Below are 22,775 nucleotides of genomic sequence, written 5' to 3'. Positions count from 1 at the left end.
GATTCCCCAGAACAGATACCATACCCTGCAGCATGACTGTGATAGCCATTACGCTTCTCGGCCCACAGATACGCTGCCCACGCTCTCAGATGGCACGGTCCTAGCCAGCGACAGAAGCCAAGCCAACCACCACACCACCACCCCCTCACACCCACCACACCAGGAACTCACCCTCCCTCCCTCCCTCCCTCCCTCTCTCTCTCTCTCTCTCTCCCTCGCTCCCTCTCTCCCTCTCTCTCTCCCTCCCTCCCTCCCTCCCTCCCTCTCTCTCTCTCCCCAGGGGAGGGCTCAGTAGGGGCGGGGCAGCTACTCCAGATAAAACAGGCCCTCCCTCTCTCTCCCTCCCTCCCTCTCTCCCTCTCTCTCTCTCCCCAGGGGAGGGCTCAGTAGGGGCGGGGCAGCTACTCCAGTTAAAACAGGCCCTCCCTCTCTCTCCCTCCCTCCCTCTCTCTCTCTCCCCAGGGGAGGGCTCAGTAGGGGCGGGGCAGCTACTCCAGTTAAAACAGGCCCTCCCTCTCTCTCCCTCCCTCCCTCCCTCCCTCCCTCCCTCTCTCCCCAGGGGAGGGCTCAGTAGGGGCGGGGCAGCTACTCCAGTTAAAACAGGCCCTCCCTCTCTCTCCCTCCCTCCCTCTCTCTCTCTCTCTCCCTCCCTCCCTCTCTCCCCAGGGGAGGGCTCAGTAGGGGCGGGGCAGCTACTCCAGTTAAAACAGGCCCTCCCTGGATCACTGCAATACATCACTCAGGTTTACTGCTTTTAATCTTCTCTCTGAGTCAAGTATTGAGTCGTTTTACCGTCCAAAGGGACTGTATGCAGCCGGCTATGGCCTCGTATCCCCTGTAGACCGGTTCGTACATAAAACATTAATTTAGGCTGCAAAGGCGTAGTTTACCTACTTAACTCGATTTAATGTTGAGAAGGCGAAGAAAAAAACCCTGGAGAAAATATTTGTAATTTCTTTATGAAACACCATTTTCCACCACTGCGCTAGTGTAGCTAATGCTAATCCCGGTCCACGCTAGAGAGTGTTAAAACGATCAGATCAGGGGTGAAAAAAAAACGACTGCTGCAACCTGATTGGCTGAACGCAGTACGGAACATCCGGGGATTAGCATTAGCTACTCTAGCATGGTGGTGGAAAATGGTGTTCTGGGATTAGCATTAGCTACGCTAGCATGGTGGTGGAAAATGGCTCCAACCCAACATCAACATGTGAAAATGGCTTTTCTATGTTTTGTAGTAAAAAAAAGATGGAGGGTTGCCGTCCCTCCACTCTAACCACTAGTCTACCTGCCGTCCCTCCACTCTAACCACTAGTCTACCGTGCCGTCCCTCCACTCTAACCACTAGGCTACCTGCCGTCCCTCCACTCTAACCACTAGGCTACCTGCCTCCCCTCCACTCTAACCACTAGTCTACCTGCCGTCCCTCCACTCTAACCACTAGTCTACCTGCCTCCCCTCCACTCTAACCACTAGTCTACCTGCCTCCCCTCCACTCTAACCACTAGGCTACCTGCCGTCCCTCCACTCTAACCACTAGTCTACCGTGCCATCCCTCCACTCAAACCACTAGTCTACCGTGCCGTCCCTCCACTCTAACCACTAGGCTACCTGCCTCCCCTCCACTCTAACCACTAGTCTACCGTGCCGTCCCTCCACTCTAACCACTAGTCTACCTGCCTCCCCTCCACTCTAACCACTAGGCTACCTGCCGTCCCTCCACTCTAACCACTAGTCTACCGTGCCGTCCCTCCACTAACCACTAGGCTACCTGCCTCCCCTCCACTCTAACCACTAGTCTACCGTGCCGTCCCTCCACTCTAACCACTAGGCTACCTGCCTCCCCTCCACTCTAACCGCTAGGCTACCTGCCGTCCCTCCACTCTAACCACTAGTCTACCTGCCTCCCCTCCACTCTAACCACTAGTCTACCTGCCTCCCCTCCACTCTAACCACTAGTCTACCTGCCTCCCCTCCACTCTAACCACTAGTCTACCGTGCCGTCCCTCCACTCTAACCACTAGGCTACCTGCCTCCCCTCCACTCTAACCGCTAGGCTACCTGCCGTCCCTCCACTCTAACCACTAGTCTACCTGCCTCCCCTCCACTCTAACCACTAGTCTACCTGCCGTCCCTCCACTCTAACCACTAGTCTACCTGCCGTACCTCCCCTCTAACCACTAGTATACCGTGCCGTCCCTCCACTCTAACCACTAGTCTACCTGCCGTCCCTCCACTCTAACCACTAGTATACCGTGCCGTCCCTCCACTCTAACCACTAGTCTACCTGCCGTCCCTCCACTCTAACCACTAGTATACCGTGCCGTCCCTCCACTCTAACCACTAGTATACCGTGCCGTCCCTCCACCATAACCACTAGTCTACCTGCCGTCCCTCCACTCTAACCACTAGTATACCGTGCCGTCCCTCCACTCTAACCACTAGTCTACCTGCCGTCCCTCCACTCTAACCACTAGGCTACCTACCTCCCCTCCACTCTAACCACTAGTCTACCCTGCCGTCCCTCCACTCTAACCACTAGTCTACCTGCCGTCCCTCCACTCTAACCACTAGTCTACCTGCCGTCCCTCCACTCTAACCACTAGGCTACCTGCCGCCCCTCCACTCTAACCACTAGGCTACCTGCCGCCCCTCCACTCTAACCACTAGTCTACCGTGCCGTCCCTCCACTCTAACCACTAGGCTACCTGCCGCCCCTCCACTCTAACCACTAGTCTACCTGCCGTCCCTCCACTCTAACCACTAGTCTACCTGCCGTCCCTCCACTCTAACCACTAGGCTACCTGCCGCCCCTCCACTCTAACCACTAGGCTACCTGCCGCCCCTCCACTCTAACCACTAGGCTACCTGCCGCCCCTCCACTCTAACCACTAGTCTACCTGCCGCCCCTCCACTCTAACCACTAGGCTACCTGCCGCCCCTCCACTCTAACCACTAGGCTACCTGCCGCCCCTCCACTCTAACCACTAGTCTACCTGCCGCCCCTCCACTCTAACCACTAGTCTACCTGCCGCCCCTCCACTCTAACCACTAGTCTACCTGCCGCCCCTCCACTCTAACCACTAGGCTACCTGCCGTCCCTCCCCTCTAACCACTAGGCTACCTGCCGTCCCTCCCCTCTAACCACTAGTCTACCGTGCAGCACATATGTAGATGTTGGGGGTGATGCTGGAGATGACCAGCATGACGTTTCCCCTTTAATCCAGTTTATTGTCATGTGATGAATCTTACACCTTCAGTTCTGCTCCATTGGTGTCTTGAACCTGTCAATCAATGTTCATGATAAAACCCTGTTAAATTGATTGGTTGAACCCGATTTTAATCATAAACCGCAGACCACACCGTTAATATCAACACACCATTTCAAATTGGACGCCAACACACCATAACACCCAGGCTACGTCCCAAGTGGCTCCCTATTCAATACATAGTCCACTACTTTTGACCATTAAAAACCCTATTGGCTCTGGTCTATTGTAGTGCACTATATAGGGACTAGGGCTCTGGTCTATAGTAGTGCACTTTATAGGGAATAGGGCTCTGGTCTATAGTAGTACCACTATATAGGGAATAGGGCTCTGGTCTATAGTAGTACCACTATATAGGGAATAGGGCTCTGGTCTATAGTAGTACCACTATATAGGGAATAGGGCTCTGGTCTATAGTAGTACCACTATATAGGGAATAGGGCTCTGGTCTATAGTAGTACCACTATATAGGGAATAGGGCTCTGGTCTATAGTAGTGCACTATATAGGGAATAGGGCTCTGGTCTATAGTAGTACCACTATATAGGGAACAGGGCTCTGGTCTATAGTAGTGTACTATATAGGGAATAGGGTGCCATTTAGGATACAGCCATGACCCCCAGCTCCCAGAATGCAGCAGCAGGCTCCAAAGCAGGTCGGCCACCTCCCATCATGCAACATAACGTTCCATAAACCGTACTTACTGAAACTTCCTGAGGACGGGCTTGTCCATATTAACATTACAGTCGTCTGGGCTGGGGAGAGAACATTAGTTTATACCTCTACAGGACATATCCACCACCGACACCACTACCGTTTCATTAACAAAATGGCTGCTAACTAATCATACTGTAGTGTGGTGACTTGACAAGGAATGTCCACACGCGTTTTCAATATGAATTCGCTTCCAAACTCAGAAATAAAATGTGTCCAGACATGTAGGAGAGAGATATACCAACTCAACACGAGGCAGTGGTAGGATACAGAGATACCATCTCAACATGAGGCAGTGGTAGGATACAGGAGAGAGATATACCAACTCAACAGGAGGCAGTGGTAGGATACAGGAGATAGATATACCAACTCAACACGAGGCAGTGGTAGGATACAGAGATACCAACTCAACATTTAACATTTACATTTTACATTTAAGTCATTTAGCAGACGCTCTTATCCAGAGCGACTTACAAATCGGAAAGTTCATACATATTCATCCTGGTCCCCCCGTGGGGAATGAACCCACAACCCTGGCGTTGCAAGCGCCGTTGCAAGCGCCATGCTCTACCAACTGAGCCACACGGTTACCAACTCAACACGAGGCAGTGGTAGGATACAGAGATACCAACTCAACACGAGGCAGTGGTAGGATACAGAGATACCAACTCAACACGAGGCAGTGGTAGGATACAGAGATACCAACTCAACACGAGGCAGTGGTAGGATACAGAGATACCAACTCAACACGAGGCAGTTGTAGGATACAGAGATACCAACTCAACACGAGGCAGTGGTAGGATACAGATATACCAACTCAACACGAGGCAGTGGTAGGATACAGAGATACCAACTCAACACGAGGCAGTGGTAGGATACAGATATACCAACTCAACACGAGGCAGTGGTAGGATACAGAGATACCAACTCAACACGAGGCAGTGGTAGGATACAGAGATACCAACTCAACACGAGGCAGTGGTAGGATACAGAGTAACCAACTCAACACGAGGCAGTGGTAGGATACAGATATACCAACTCAACACGAGGCAGTGGTAGGATACAGGAGAGAGACATACCAACTCAACACGAGGCAGTGGTAGGATACAGATATACCAACTCAACATGAGGCAGTGGTAGCATACAGATATACCAACTCAACACGAGGCAGTGGTAGGATACAGGAGAGAGATATACCAACTCAACACGAGGCAGTGTCACATCGTACTACTCCGACTCGGTCTGATGACATCCCAGGAGGGGGGAAAGGTCACGCCAACACCAATGTCCATAATAACATGAACAGTAACACCACTATACTGCAGTTAAGGACAATACTTATTCATTAGGAAATATTTCTAGACCGTCCATACTAGAGGCATGTAGCAACTAACAGTCAAATCCAGCACTTAGTTATACTTAATATATGGTGAGCATGGTAACCCTGGTCTCCAAGCTCCTCATATAGACAGAGAGCTGGCTGATGGATGAGAGTATGAGCATGGTAACCCTGGTCTCCAAGCTCCTCATATAGACAGAGAGCTGGCTGATGGATGAGACAATGAGCATGGTAACCCTGCTCTCCAAACTCCTCATATAGACAGTGAGCTGGCTGATGGATGAGACAATGAGCATGGTAACCCTGGTCTCCAAGCTCCTCATATAGACAGAGAGCTGGCTGATGGATGAGACAGTTAGCATGGTAACCCTGGTCTCCATGGTAATTAGAACATCTGAACAGAACGTGATATTCATACCATTGTGTCATCATTGCATTCCAAACGTCCGCATCATCAGAACTAATTCCATGCAGTTATTGAAACCATTCATAAAAAAGTGCAATGTACAGACATCACTCCTCCATTTCCTGGTTGCAAAAATTATAATAGTGCCCCTAATTTCAGTTTATGTGTGACAAAACAAGCAAGTCTAGTGTAGAGAATCATTGTACCATCTAAACCGCTGTGAAATATATATTCAATAACCAAAAATATTGTATTTTCAGCTGTTTGAAGCTGGTGAACAAAACCGAAAGTAAAAGACGCAAAAACGAAACCGAAGAACGGGAAGCAAAGAAATAGCCCGAATAGAACAGATCTGCCGCTTCTTAGACTTTCAATGAGAATGACAGATCTATAACTCATATTGCTATGTGAATTTGGTCAGGTAAGCCAAAAAAGTGACATAGTGCAGCTTTAAAAAGAGAAGAGAGGGTTTAAACTTCTGAACAGAGGCAGAGGCAGGCCAGGGAAAGAGAAGAGAGGGTTTAAACAGAAACAGAGGCAGGCCAGGGAAAGAGAAGAGAGGGTTTAAACAGAAACAGAGGCAGAGGCAGGCCAGGGAACGAGAAGAGAGGGTTTAAACAGAAACAGAGGCAGAGGCAGGCCAGGGAACGAGAAGAGAGGGTTTAAACAGAAACAGAGGCAGGCCAGGGAACGAGAAGAGAGGGTTTAAACAGAAACAGAGGCAGAGGCAGGCCAGGGAACGAGAAGAGAGGGTTTAAACAGAAACAGAGGCAGAGGCAGGCCAGGGAAAGAAAATAGCTGAAAATTGGAGCAGGGTAGCAAGCATTTTTCCAATGTTGTTTCACGCGTTGCCAGAATCACTCTTTCTCCGTGCATTAAACCTGTTGCCCTATATGGTTCTATCAACAGAATGTGGTGTTACAACCATTCATATTGTATGTCATACTATAATTCAGCCTCAATGTGATGCTAGATACTGTCCCGAGTGATAGAATATGGTAACTCTCTTTAGCTATAAAGCTAACGTACCAGAATATGGTAACTCTCTTCAGCTATAAAGCTAACGTACCAGAATATGGTAACTCTCTTTAGCTATAAAGCTAACGTACCAGAATATGGTAACTCTCTTTAGCTATAAAGCTAACGTACCAGAATATGGTAACTCTCTTCAGCTATAAAGCTAACGTACCAGAATATGGTAACTCTCTTTAGCTATAAAGCTAACGTACCAGAATATGGTAACTCTCTTCAGCTATAAAGCTAACGTACCAGACTATGGTAACTCTCTTCAGCTATAAAGCTAACGTACCAGAATATGGTAACTCTCTTTAGCTATAAAGCTAACGTACCAGAATATGGTAACTCTCTTTAGCTATAAAGCTAACGTACCAGAATATGGTAACTCTCTTTAGCTATAAAGCTAACGTACCAGAATATGGTAACCCTCTTTAGCTATAAAGCTAACGTACCAGAATATGGTAACTCTCTTTAGCTATAAAGCTAACGTACCAGACTATGGTAACTCTCTTCAGCTATAAAGCTAACGTACCAGAATATGGTAACTCTCTTTAGCTATAAAGCTAACGTACCAGAATATGGTAACTCTCTTCAGCTATAAAGCTAACGTACCAGAATATGGTAACTCTCTTTAGCTATAAAGCTAACGTACCAGAATATGGTAACTCTCTTTAGCTATAAAGCTAACGTACCAGAATATGGTAACTCTCTTTAGCTATAAAGCTAACGTACCAGAATATGGTAACTCTCTTCAGCTATAAAGCTAACGTACCAGAATATGGTAACTCTCTTTAGCTATAAAGCTAACGTACCAGAATATGGTAACTCTCTTCAGCTATAAAGCTAACGTACCAGACTATGGTAACTCTCTTCAGCTATAAAGCTAACGTACCAGAATATGGTAACTCTCTTTAGCTATAAAGCTAACGTACCAGAATATGGTAACTCTCTTTAGCTATAAAGCTAACGTACCAGAATATGGTAACTCTCTTTAGCTATAAAGCTAACGTACCAGAATATGGTAACCCTCTTTAGCTATAAAGCTAACGTACCAGAATATGGTAACTCTCTTTAGCTATAAAGCTAACGTACCAGACTATGGTAACTCTCTTCAGCTATAAAGCTAACGTACCAGAATATGGTAACTCTCTTTAGCTATAAAGCTAACGTACCAGAATATGGTAACTCTCTTTAGCTATAAAGCTAACGTACCAGACTATGGTAACTCTCTTCAGCTATAAAGCTAACGTACCAGAATATGGTAACTCTCTTTAGCTATAAAGCTAACGTACCAGAATATGGTAACTCTCTTTAGCTATAAAGCTAACGTACCAGAATATGGTAACTCTCTTTAGCTATAAAGCTAACGTACCAGAATATGGTAACTCTCTTTAGCTATAAAGCTAACGTACCAGAATATGGTAACTCTCTTTAGCTATAAAGCTAACGTACCAGAATATGGTAACTCTCTTCAGCTATAAAGCTAACGTACCAGACTATGGTAACCCTCTTCAGTTATAAAGCTAATGTACCAGTGATAGAATATGGTAACCCTCTTTAGCTATAAAGCTAACGTACCAGACTATGGTAACTCTCTTCAGCTATAAAGCTAACGTACCAGAATATGGTAACTCTCTTCAGCTATAAAGCTAACGTACCAGACTATGGTAACCCTCTTCAGTTATAAAGCTAATGTACCAGTGATAGAATATGGTAACTCTCTTTAGCTATAAAGCTAACGTACCAGAATATGGTAACTCTCTTCAGCTATAAAGCTAACGTACCAGAATATGGTAACTCTCTTCAGCTATAAAGCTAACGTACCAGACTATGGTAACCCTCTTCAGTTATAAAGCTAATGTACCAGTGACAGAATATGGTAACCCTCTTTAGCTATAAAGCTAACGTACCAGAATATGGTAACCCTCTTTACCTATTAAGCTAACGTACCAGTGACATACTATGGTAACCCTCTTTACCTATTAAGCTAACGTACCAGTGACAGACTATGGTAACCCTCTTTACCTATTAAGCTAACGTACCAGTGAGACTATGGTAACCCTCTTTAGCTATAAAGCTAACGTACCAGAATATGGTAACCCTCTTTAGCTATTAAGCTAACGTACCAGTGACAGACTATGGTAACCCTCTTTACCTATTAAGCTAACGTACCAGTGACAGACTACGGTAACCCTCTTTAGCTATTAAGCTGACGTACCAGTGAGACTATGGCAAACCTCTTTAGCTATAAAGCTAACATGCCAGTGACAGCCCTCTTACATAAGGCCTGAATAGAAGTCTCTAATTGGGGATTTGAATTGACGGACCCATCTGTTGGTTGTTGTCAGGAAGTCTGAACAGCGTGGCGCCTCCCTCCCTCCCTTCTCATCCATGCTCCCTCCCTCCCTCCCTCCCTCCCTCCCTCCCTCCCTCCCTCCCTCCCTCCTCTCTTCCTCCATCTCGTTCCCACTCTCTCTCTCTCTGTCTCTCATTCCTTTAAAATGACTAACTATCATAATGATTTAAAATCACAACAGCACCTCACAGAAAGTCACATTCTCTGGCCGTGCAGAGGGCTACTCACCAAACGGCACTGTGGCTGTCCTGCTCAGAGCTGTACAAGGAGAGGAAGAATGGATGGAGGGGTGGAGGGAGGGAGGGAGGGAGGGAGGGGTGGAATTTTGGGCAACCACAGCAGCAAGGAAAGAGATTAGGATGGTAGTCAGACATTATGAAGGAGGAGAGGAGAGCGGGGAAGAGAGAGGGGAAGAGAGGGGAAAAGAGGAGGAGAGAAAAGGAGGAGGACAGGAGAGAGAGACAGAGACAGAGAGGAAAGAGGGAGAAAAACATACAGAAGGGGAGAGAGAGTCAGAGACAAAGCTGACATGAATAGAGAGGAAAGTTAAGACTTGAAATACAGGACATGATGATGTAGAGTCCAATGTTACAGGACAAACAATGACCATTAGACATACTGAAACTATTTATATTATCTAGCAGGAAAAAAAGGGAGGTTGAAGACAAATAATGATGTCTCTTAAATGGTCACCAAAAATGTATTCATGTCAGTGAGCAATCACTGGTTGTCCATCCGAAACAGCAGAGGACTTAAAGCTCAATGGTGGACATCAGGCATCTCAAATAATATACTGGTCACCACACTCCCAAACACTGGTGAAGGCTATCTACAACATAGATGGTTATTCCTATAAGAGAAACAACACTGGCAGGTATATAACCCCCTCTGCTTTCACCATAATAACAGTGACCCTCAGCAGGTATATAACCCCCCCCCCCCCCCCTGCTTTCACCATAATAACAGTGACCCTCAGCAGGTATATAACCCCCCCCCCCCCCCCCCCCCCCACCTGCTTTCACCATAATAACAGTGACCCTCAGCAGGTATATAACCCCCCCCCCCCCCCCCCCCACCATACACTGATAAACAACCCTGTCTCTGTCCTGGTCTCTGTCCTGGTCGCTGTCCTGGTCTCTGTCCTGGTCTCTGTCCTGGTCTCTGTCTCTGAGAGGTTCAGTAACTGTACTCACCTGAAGGTGTTCCTTTCCGTCTTGTTCCCTTGTTTCTCCGGGACCGTCTGGGGCTGCTGTTGCTTCTCGGGGCCAGCCAAGTCAGTAGGAGACGGGCTGAGGATGGACCGACGGACGGGAGGGAAAAACACACGCGCACACACACACACACACACACACACACACACACACACACACACACACACACACACACACACACACACACACACACACACACACACACACACACACACACACACACAGAGGGAGAGAGTGAGGAGAAAGGGTTGCCAAGGCAGCAGCACACCACACACACTTCAGGATCTCCACACAATAGTGTTTCCTGTCCTCTGAGACAGGGCTCCAAAACAAGGGGGGTGCGGAGAGAGAAATAGTGTTTCCTGTCCTCTGAGACAGGGCTCCAGAACAAGGGGGGTGCGGAGAGAGAAATAGTGTTTTTGTGTGTGCGAGTGTGTGTTTGTGTGTGAGCTTGTGTGTGAGAGTGTGTGTGAATATGTGTGTGTGTTTGTGTGAAGATGTGTAAGTGTGTGTGAATATGTTTGTGTGTTTGTGCGTGAGTATGTGTGTGTGTGTGTGTGTGTGTGTGTGTGCCTCATCGTTCCGACGAGACAGAATAGTTGTAACTTGTTTTTCCAGCAGGCGTTAGTTTGTCAGTGAGTGGACTGTAAGTGTTCCAACATGATGTCACAGTGGAGGGTGTCCTTAACTAGCTAGTGACTGGACTCAACTAGTATCTGTCTGGAGACATTGGTTTAACTAGCTAGTGACTGGACTCAACTAGTATCTGTCTGGAGACATTGGTTTAACTAGCTAGTGACTGGACTCAACTAGTATCTGTCTGGAGACATTGGTTTAACTAGCTAGTGACTGGACTCATCTAGTATCTGTCTGGAGACATTGGTTTAGCTAGCTAGTGACTGAACTAGTATCTGTCTGGAGACATTGGTTTAGCTAGCTAGTGACTGAACTCAACTAGTATCTGTCTGGAGACATTGGTTTAGCTAGCTAGTGACTGGACTCAACTAGTATCTGTCTGGAGACATTGGTTTAACTAGCTAGTGACTGGACTAGTATCTGTCTGGAGACATTGGTTTAGTTAGCTAGTGACTGGACTAGTATCTGACTGGAGACATTGGTTTAGCTAGCTAGTGACTGGACTCAACTAGTATCTGTCTGGAGACATTGGTTTAGCTAGCTAGTGACTCAACTAGTATCTGTCTGGAGACATTGGTTTAGCTAGCTAGTGACTGGACTAGTATCTGTCTGGAGACATTGGTTTAGCTAGCTAGTGACTGGACTAGTATCTGTCTGGAGACATTGGTTTAACTAGCTAGTGACTGGACTAGTATCTGTCTGGAGACATTGGTTTAACTAGCTAGTGACTGGACTAGTATCTGTCTGGAGACATTGGTTTAACTAGCTAGTGACTGGACTCAACTAGTATCTGTCTGGAGACATTGGTTTAGCTAGCTAGTGACTGGACTAGTATCTGTCTGGAGACATTGGTTTAGCTAGCTAGTGACTGGACTAGTATCTGTCTGGAGACATTGGTTTAACTAGCTAGTGACTGGACTAGTATCTGTCTGGAGACATTGGTTTAACTAGCTAGTGACTGGACTAGTATCTGTCTGGAGACATTGGTTTAACTAGCTAGTGACTGGACTCAACTAGTATCTGTCTGGAGACATTGGTTTAGTTAGCTAGTGACTGGACTAGTATCTGTCTGGAGACATTGGTTTAACTAGCTAGTGACTGGACTAGTATCTGTCTGGAGACATTGGTTTAACTAGCTAGTGACTGGACTAGTATCTGTCTGGAGACATTGGTTTAACTAGCTAGTGACTGGACTCAACTAGTATCTGTCTGGAGACATTGGTTTAGCTAGCTAGTGACTGGACTAGTATCTGTCTGGAGACATTGGTTTAGCTAGCTAGTGACTGGACTAGTATCTGTCTGGAGACATTGGTTTAACTAGCTAGTGACTGGACTCAACTAGTATCTGTCTGGAGACATTGGTTTAACTAGCTAGTGACTGGACTAGTATCTGTCTGGAGACATTGGTTTAGTTAGCTAGTGACTGGACTAGTATCTGTCTGGAGACATTGGTTTAGCTAGCTAGTGACTGGACTCAACTAGTATCTGTCTGGAGACATTGGTTTAACTAGCTAGTGACTGGACTAGTATCTGTCTGGAGACATTGGTTTAACTAGCTAGTGACTGGACTCAACTAGTATCTGTCTGGAGACATTGGTTTAACTAGCTAGTGACTGGACTCAACTAGTATCTGTCTGGAGACATTGGTTTAGCTAGCTAGTGACTAGACTAGTATCTGTCTGGAGACATTGGTTTAACTAGCTAGTGACTGGACTCAACGAGTATCTGTCTGGAGACATTGGTTTAACTAGCTAGTGACTCAACTAGTATCTGTCTGGAGACATTGGTTTAGCTAGCTAGTGACTGGACTAGTATCTGTCTGGAGACATTGGTTTAGTTAGCTAGTGACTGGACTCAACTAGTATCTGTCTGGAGACATTGGTTTAGCTAGCTAGTGACTGGACTCAACTAGTATCTGTCTGGAGACATTGGTTTAACTAGCTAGTGACTGGACTAGTATCTGTCTGGAGACATTGGTTTAGTTAGCTAGTGACTGGACTCAACTAGTATCTGTCTGGAGACATTGGTTTAACTAGCTAGTGACTGGACTAGTATCTGTCTGGAGACATTGGTTTAGTTAGCTAGTGACTGGACTCAACTAGTATCTGTCTGGAGACATTGGTTTAGCTAGCTAGTGACTGGACTCAACTAGTATCTGTCTGGAGACATTGGTTTAGCTAGCTAGTGACTGGACTAGTATCTGTCTGGAGACATTGGTTTAGCTAGCTAGTGACTCAACTAGTATCTGTCTGGAGACATTGGTTTAACTAGCTAGTGACTCAACTAGTATCTGTCTGGAGACATTGGTTTAACTAGCTAGTGACTGGACTAGTATCTGTCTGGAGACATTGGTTTAGTTAGCTAGTGACTGGACTCAACTAGTATCTGTCTGGAGACATTGGTTTAACTAGCTAGTGACTGGACTAGTATATGTCTGGAGACATTGGTTTAGTTAGCTAGTGACTGAACTAGTATCTGTCTGGAGACATTGGTTTAGCTAGCTAGTGACTGGACTCAACTAGTATCTGTCTGGAGACATTGGTTTAGCTAGCTAGTGACTGGACTCAACTAGTATCTGTCTGGAGACATTGGTTTAACTAGCTAGTGACTGGACTAGTATCTGTCTGGAGACATTGGTTTAGCTAGCTAGTGACTGGACTCAACTAGTATCTGTCTGGAGACATTGGTTTAACTAGCTAGTGACTCAACTAGTATCTGTCTGGAGACATTGGTTTAACTAGCTAGTGACTGGACTAGTATCTGTCTGGAGACATTGGTTTAGCTAGCTAGTGACTGGACTAGTATCTGTCTGGACACATTGGTTTAGTTAGCTAGTGACTGAACTAGTATCTGTCTGGAGACATTGGTTTAGCTAGCTAGTGACTGGACTAGTATCTGTCTGGAGACATTGGTTTAGCTAGCTAGTGACTGGACTCAACTAGTATCTGTCTGGAGACATTGGTTTAGCTAGCTAGTGACTGGACTAGTATCTGTCTGGAGACATTGGTTTAGCTAGCTAGTGACTGGACTCAACTAGTATCTGTCTGGAGACATTGGTTTAGTTAGCTAGTGACTGAACTTGTATCTGTCTGGAGACATTGGTTTAGCTAGCTAGTTACTGGACTAGTATCTGTCTGGAGACATTGGTTTAGCTAGCTAGTTACTGGACTAGTATCTGTCTGGAGACATTGGTTTAGCTAGCTAGTGACTGGACTCAACTAGTATCTGTCTGGAGACATTGGTTTAACTAGCTAGTGACTGGACTAGTATCTGTCTGGAGACATTGGTTTAGCTAGCTAGTGACTGGACTCAACTAGTATCTGTCTGGAGACATTGGTTTAGCTAGCTAGTGACTGGACTCAACTAGTATCTGTCTGGAGACATTGGTTTAGTTAGCTAGTGACTGGACTAGTATCTGTCTGGAGACATTGGTTTAGCTAGCTAGTGACTGGACTCAACTAGTATCTGTCTGGAGACATTGGTTTAGCTAGCTAGTGACTGAACTAGTATCTGTCTGGAGACATTGGTTTAGCTAGCTAGTGACTGAACTAGTATCTGTCTGGAGACATTGGTTTAGTTAGCTAGTGACTGGACTAGTATCTGTCTGGAGACATTGGTTTAGCTAGCTAGTGACTGGACTCAACTAGTATCTGTCTGGAGACATTGGTTTAGCTAGCTAGTGACTGGACTAGTATCTGTCTGGAGACATTGGTTTAGTTAGCTAGTGACTGGACTAGTATCTGTCTGGAGACATTGGTTTAGTTAGCTAGTGACTGGACTAGTATCTGTCTGGAGACATTGGTTTAACTAGCTAGTGACTGGACTAGTATCTGTCTGGAGACATTGGTTTAGTTAGCTAGTGACTGGACTAGTATCTGTCTGGAGACATTGGTTTAGCTAGCTAGTGACTGAACTAGTATCTGTCTGGAGACATTGGTTTAGCTAGCTAGTGACTGGACTCAACTAGTATCTGTCTGGAGACATTGGTTTAGCTAGCTAGTGACTGGACTAGTATCTGTCTGGAGACATTGGTTTAGCTAGCTAGTGACTGGACTCAACTAGTATCTGTCTGGAGACATTGGTTTAGCTAGCTAGTGACTGGACTAGTATCTGTCTGGAGACATTGGTTTAACTAGCTAGTGACTGGACTCAACTAGTATCTGTCTGGAGACATTGGTTTAGTTAGCTAGTGACTGGACTAGTATTTGTCTGGAGACATTGGTTTAGCTAGCTAGTGACTGGACTAGTATCTGTCTGGAGACATTGGTTTAGCTAGCTAGTGACTGAACTAGTATCTGTCTGGAGACATTGGTTTAGTTAGCTAGTGACTGGACTAGTATCTGTCTGGAGACATTGGTTTAGCTAGCTAGTGACTGGACTAGTATCTGTCTGGAGACATTGGTTTAGCTAGCTAGTGACTGGACTCAACTAGTATCTGTCTGGAGACATTGGTTTAGCTAGCTAGTGACTGAACTAGTATCTGTCTGGAGACATTGGTTTAGCTAGCTAGTGACTGAACTAGTATCTGTCTGGAGACATTGGTTTAACTAGCTAGTGACTGAACTAGTATCTGTCTGGAGACATTGGTTTAGTTAGCTAGTGACTGGACTAGTATCTGTCTGGAGACATTGGTTTAGCTAGCTAGTGACTGTACTAGTATCTGTCTGGAGACATTGGTTTAGCTAGCTAGTGACTGGACTAGTATTTGTCTCTACTGTACCTCTATAGTACCTGTCCTCTACTGAATACCTGTTGTCCAGGCTGACATCACCAGACATTACTGAACCGGTCCTCTACTGAATACCTCCTGTCCAGGCTGACATCATCTAGACAACATTACTGAACCGGTCCTCTACTGAATACCTCCTGTCCAGGCTGACATCACCAGACATTACTGAACCGGTCCTCTACTGAATACCTGTTGTCCAGGCTGACATCACCAGACATTACTGAACCGGTCCTCTACTGAATACCTGTTGTCCAGGCTGACACCACCAGACAACATTACTGAACCGGTCCTCTACTGAATACCTGTTGTCCAGGCTGACATCACCAGACATTACTGAACCGGTCCTCTACTGAATACCTGTTGTCCAGGCTGACATCACCAGACAACATTACTGAACCGGTCCTCTACTGAATACCTGTTGTCCAGGCTGACATCACCAGACAACATTACTGAACCGGTCCTCTACTGAATACCTGTTGTCCAGGTTGACATCACCAGACAACATTACTGAACCGGTCCTCTACTGAATACCTGTTGTCCAGGCTGACATCACCAGACAACATTACTGAACCGGTCCTCTACTGAATACCTGTTGTCCAGGTTGACATCACCAGACAACATTACTGAACCGGTCCTCTACTGAATACCTGTTGTCCAGGCTGACATCACCAGACAACATTACTGAACCGGTCCTCTACTGAATACTTCCTGTCCAGGCTGACATCACCAGACAACATTACTGAACCGGTCCTCTACTGAATACCTGTTGTCCAGGCTGACATCACCAAACAACATTACTGAACCGGTCCTCTACTGAATACTTCCTGTCCAGGCTGACATCACCAGACAACATTACTGAACCGGTCCTCTACTGAATACCTGTTGTCCAGGCTGACATCACCAGAAAACATTACTGAACCGGTCCTCTACTGAATACTTCCTGTCCAGGCTGACATCATCTAAGAGAAAGGATGGACTAAGTGCTTTTCTCCAGCTGTGTTAAAGCACAGAGCAGGGTTACGTCCCAAATGGCACCCTATTCCCTTACGTAGTGCACTACTTTAGACCAGAGGTAGAGCCCTAGTAGTGCACTACTTTAGACCAGAGGTAGAGTCCTAGTAGTGCACTACTTTAGACCAGAGGTAGAGTCCTAGTAGTGCACTACTTTAGACCAGAGGTAGAGTCCTAGTAGTGCACTACTTTAGACCAGAGGTAGAGTCCTAGTAGTGCACTACTTTAGACCAGAGGTAGAGCCCTAGTAGTGCACTACTTTAGACCAGAGGTAGAGTCCTAGTAGTGCACTACTTTAGACCAGAGGTAGAGTCCTAGTAGTGCACTACTTTAGACCAGAGGTAGAGTCCTAGTAGTGCACTACTTTAGACCAGAGGTAGAGTCCTAGTAGTGCACTACTTTAGACCAGAGGTAGAGTCCTAGTAGTGCACTACTTTAGACCAGAGGTAAAGTCCTAGTAGTGCACTACTTTAGACCAGAGCCCTAGTAGTGCACTACTTTAGACCAGAGGTAGAGTCCTAGTAGTGCACTACTTTAGACCAGAGGTAGAGCCCTAGTAGTGCACTACTTTAGACCAGAGGTAGAGTCCTAGTAGTGCACTACTTTAGACCAGAGGTAGAGTCCTAGTAGTGCACTACTTTAGACCAGAGGTAGAGTCCTAGTAGTGCACTACTTTAGACCAGAGGTAGAGTCCTAGTAGTGCACTACTTTAGACCAGAGGTAGAGTCCTAGTAGTGCACTACTTTAGACCAGAGGTAGAGTCCTAGTAGTGCACTACTTTAGACCAGAGGTAGAGTCCTAGTAGTGCACTACTTTAGACCAGAGGTAGAGCCCTAGTAGTGCACTACTTTAGACCAGAGCCCAAAGGGAAAAGGGTACCATGGCTCTCTCCTGGCCTACATCCCAAATGGCACTATATTTCCTATAGGGCTCTGGTTAAAAGTAGTGCACTATATAGAGAATAGGGTGCCATTTGGGACTCAACCAGGCGAGAGCAGGGTACAAGCCCTCTTCAGTGTGTTAAGACTAATCCTCTCCTTTCACTGACACTTTAATTAGTCAGACCTCTGTTGTCCTCTGTTCTCAGGAAGCTTTCATGGACTTTACCACAGTAGAGGCATGAGTGAGTGAATGAGATAGTGAGTACGTGAATGAATGAGAGATCCAGAGAGACAGAGAGAGAGACAGAGAGAGAGGGAGAGGGAGATCCAGAGAGAGGGAGAGAGAGAGACCCAGAGAGAGAGAGAGCGAGACCCAGAGAGAGAGAGAGAGAGACCCAGAGAGAGAGACCCAGAGAGAGAGAGAGAGAGAGAGAGAGAGACAGAGAGACAGAGAGAGAGAGAGAGAGAGAGAGAGAGAGAGAGAGAGAGAGAGAGAGAGAGAGAGAGAGAGAGAGAGAGAGACCCAGAGAGAGATAGAGAGAGAGAGAGACCCAGAGAGAGATAGAGAGAGAGAGAGAGAGAGAGAGAGAGGGTGATGGAGGTGTAGTCAGACCTGCTTGCGGCTCGAGAGGCAGAAGGAGCAGGTTCCTCAGAGATGGAACCAGCCTTGTTAAAGAGCCGTGATCTCCTACTGATCCCCAAGGCGGACATGTGGTGACTGAGGAATGATCGCCCCCTAGTGGCACAGCCAGGACAGGACCAGGGAGAGAGAGGAGAGGGGTAACAACCATGGCTTTGTGACGGCTGCTTATCAGATGGCACCCTATATAGTGCACTACTTTAGACCAGAGCACTACATAGGGAATAGGGTGCCATAGGGCTCTGGTCTAAAGTAGGGCACTACATAGGGAATAGGGTGCCATAGGGCTCTGGTCTAAAGTAGTGCACTATACAGGGAATAGGGTGACATAAGGCTCTGGTCTAAAGTAGTGCACTATAATAGGGAATAGGGTGCCATAGGGCTCTGGTCTAAAGTAGTGCACCATATAGGGAATAGGGTGCCATAGGGCTCTGATCTAAAGTAGTGCACCATATAGGGAATAGGGTGCCATAGGGCTCTGGTCTAAAGTAGTGTACCATATAGGGAATAGGGTGCCATAGGGCTCTGATCTAAAGTAGTGCACTATTAAGGAATAGGGTGCCATATACATTTCAGATAACCGAGAAGAGGGTTAACACCAAATGAGAAACCAAGGAGACAGACAAACCCACAACACCAGGCAGACAGACCCACCAGGCAGACAGACCCACCAGGCAGACAGACCCACCAGGCAGACAGACAGACAGGCAGACAGACAGGCTAGAGGACAGAGAACAGCAGCAACCCAGAAACAGACCGTAGATAGACCGTAGACAGACCGTAGACAGACCGTAGACAGACCCACCAGGCAGACCCACCAGGCAGACCCACCAGGCAGACCCACCAGGCAGACCCACCAGGCAGACCCACCAGGCAGACAGACCCACAACACCAGGCAGACAGACCCACAACACCAGGCAGACAGACAGACAGGCAGACAGAGACAGGCTAGAGGACAGAGAACAGCAGCAACCCAGAAACAGAACGTAGACAGAACGTAGACAGACCGTAGATAGAACGTAGACAGAACGTAGACAGAACGTAGACAGAACGTAGATAGAACCAGAAACAGAACGTAGACAGACCGTAGATAGAACGTAGATAGAACGTAGACAGACCGTAGACAGAACGTAGACAGACCGTAGACAGACCGTAGACAGAACGTAGATAGAACCAGAAACAGAACGTAGACAGACCGTAGACGGACCGTAGACGGACCGTAGACGGACCGTAGACGGAACGTAGACGGAACGTAGACGGACCGTAGACGGACCGTAGACGGACCGTAGACGGAACGTAGACGGACCGTAGACGGACCGTAGACGGACCGTAGACGGACCGTAGACAGAACGTAGACAGACCGTAGACAGACCGTAGACAGAACGTAGACAGAACGTAGACAGAACGTAGACAGAACGTAGACAGACCGTAGACAGACCGTAGACAGACCGTAGACAGACCGTAGACAGAACGTAGATAGAACCAGAAACAGAAAGTAGACAGAACGTAGATAGAACCAGAAACAGAACGTAGACAGAACGTAGACAGACCGTAGACAGAACGTAGGCGGAACGTAGACGGAACGTAGACGGACCGTAGACGGACCGTAGACGGACCGTAGACGGACCGTAGACGGACCGTAGACAGACCGTAGACAGACCGTAGACAGACCGTAGACAGAACGTAGACAGAACGTAGACAGAACGTAGACAGAACGTAGACAGACCGTAGACAGACCGTAGACAGACCGTAGACAGACCGTAGACAGACCGTAGACAGACCGTAGACAGACCGTAGACAGAACGTAGATAGAACCAGAAACAGAAAGTAGACAGAACGTAGATAGAACCAGAAACAGAACGTAGACAGAACGTAGACAGACCGTAGACAGAACGTAGGCAGAACGTAGACAGAACGTAGACAGAACGTAGACGGAACGTAGACGGACCGTAGACAGAACGTAGGCAGACCGTAGACGGACCGTAGACGGACCGTAGACAGAACGTAGACAGACCGTAGACAGACCGTAGACAGACCGTAGACAGACCGTAGACAGAACGTAGACAGACCGTAGACAGACCGTAGACAGACCGTAGACAGAACGTAGACAGACCGTAGACAGACCGTAGACAGACCGTAGACAGACCGTAGACAGACCGTAGGCAGAACGTAGGCAGAACGTAGGCAGAACGTAGACAGAACGTAGACAGACCGTAGACAGAACGTAGATAGAACCAGAAACAGAAAGTAGACAGAACGTAGATAGAACCAGAAACAGAACGTAGACAGAACGTAGACAGAACGTAGGCAGAACGTAGGCAGAACGTAGGCAGAACGTAGACAGAACGTAGACAGAACGTAGACAGAACGTAGACAGAACGTAGACAGAACGTAGACAGAACGTAGGCAGAACGTAGACAGAACGTAGACAGACCGTAGACAGACCGTAGACAGAACGTAGACAGACCGTAGACAGACCGTAGACAGACCGTAGACAGAACGTAGACAGACCGTAGACAGAACGTAGGCAGACCGTAGGCAGAACGTAGGCAGAACGTAGGCAGAACGTAGGCAGAACGTAGACAGAACGTAGACAGAACGTAGACAGAACGTAGACAGAACGTGCACGATGGAAACGCTAGAAAGAGACAAGTATTTAGAGAAAAAAGGGTCAACGTGTTGATTTACGCTCCTGATTCCAAACAGTGCTTCAGTACGGACACGTACGAGTCGGACAGCGGAGAAAACATTCTCTTCATTCACAGAACAAACATGAATAAAGACGTTCATTTATCTGCACACAGACCGTGCATGAAGCACATTCACCCAATCAGCACACTGCAGCAACAGAACAGGCTTACAGGAAGTACTAGTGAAGTCATGACAACATGCTGGTGCACGGCCTGCAGGTCTTCAACCATGACAACATGCTGGTGCACGGCCTGCAGGTCTTCAACCATGACAACATGCTGGTGCACGGCCTGCAGGTCTTCAACCATGACAACATGCTGGTGCACGGCCTGCAGGTCTTCAACCATGACAACATGCTGGTGCACGGCCTGCAGGTCAACCTACCATGACAACATGCTGGTGCACGGCCTGCAGGTCAACCTACCATGACAACATGCTGGTGCACGGCCTGCGGGTCAACCTACCATGACAACATGCTGGTGCACGGCCTGCAGGTCATCAACATGCTGGTGCACGGCCTGCAGGTCAACCTACCAACCATGACAACATGCTGGTGCACGGCCTGCAGGTCAACCTACCAACCATGACAACATGCTGGTGCACGGCCTGCAGGTCATCAACCATGACAACATGCTGGTGCACGGCCTGCAGGTCATCAACCATGACAACATGCTGGTGCACGGCCTGCAGGTCAACCTACCATGACAACATGCTGGTGCACGGCCTGCAGGTCATCAACCATGACAACATGCTGGTGCACGGCCTGCAGGTCAACCTACCATGACAACATGCTGGTGCACGGCCTGCAGGTCATCAACCGTGACAACATGCTGGTGCACGGCCTGCAGGTCATCAACCATGACAACATGCTGGTGCACGGCCTGCAGGTCATCAACCATGACAACATGCTGGTGCACGGCCTGCAGGTCAACCAACCATGACAACATGCTGGTGCACGGCCTGCAGGTCAACCTACCGTGACAACATGCTGGTGCACGGCCTGCAGGTCATCAACCGTGACAACATGCTGGTGCACGGCCTGCAGGTCAACCAACCATGACAACATGCTGGTGCACGGCCTGCAGGTCAACAACCATGACAACATGCTGGTGCACGGCCTGCAGGTCAACCTACCATGACAACATGCTGGTGCACGGCCTGCGGGTCAACCTACCGTGACAACATGCTGGTGCACGGCCTGCAGGTCATCAACATGCTGGTGCACGGCCTGCAGGTCATCAACCATGACAACATGCTGGTGCACGGCCTGCAGGTCAACCTACCATGACAACATGCTGGTGCACGGCCTGCAGGTCATCAACCATGACAACATGCTGGTGCACGGCCTGCAGGTCATCAACCATGACAACATGCTGGTGCACGGCCTGCAGGTCATCAACCATGACAACATGCTGGTGCACGGCCTGCAGGTCAACCAACCATGACAACATGCTGGTGCACGGCCTGCAGGTCAACCTACCGTGACAACATGCTGGTGCACGGCCTGCAGGTCATCAACCGTGACAACATGCTGGTGCACGGCCTGCAGGTCAACCAACCATGACAACATGCTGGTGCACGGCCTGCAGGTCAACAACCATGACAACATGCTGGTGCACGGCCTGCAGGTCATCAACCGTGACAACATGCTGGTGCACGGCCTGCGGGTCATCAACCGTGACAACATGCTGGTGCACGGCCTGCAGGTCATCAACCATGACAACATGCTGGTGCACGGCCTGCAGGTCAACAACCATGACAACATGCTGGTGCACGGCCTGCAGGTCATCAACCATGACAACATGCTGGTGCACGGCCTGCAGGTCAACCTACCGTGACAACATGCTGGTGCACGGCCTGCAGGTCATCAACCGTG

At 47.7% G+C, this 22,775-nt stretch overlaps 1 protein-coding gene across 1 annotated transcript in view; it reads right to left on the bottom strand.

The window, feature by feature from the left end:
* LOC129852942 (FH1/FH2 domain-containing protein 1-like) overlaps positions 1-22,775 on the bottom strand; it is a gene marked incomplete at its 5' end in the record, with an annotated part of 76,681 nt that overhangs the window by 32,388 nt on the left and 21,518 nt on the right. The window contains 2 exon segments of the mRNA XM_055918541.1: positions 10,294-10,389; positions 18,182-18,304. Coding sequence (XP_055774516.1) covers positions 10,294-10,389; positions 18,182-18,304 — 219 coding nt within the window.

The sequence above is a fragment of the Salvelinus fontinalis genome, chromosome 4 (genome assembly GCF_029448725.1).
Source record: "Salvelinus fontinalis isolate EN_2023a chromosome 4, ASM2944872v1, whole genome shotgun sequence".
NCBI classification, from domain to species: Eukaryota; Metazoa; Chordata; class Actinopteri; order Salmoniformes; family Salmonidae; genus Salvelinus; species Salvelinus fontinalis.
This window is presented reverse-complemented; position numbering and strand designations above follow the sequence as displayed.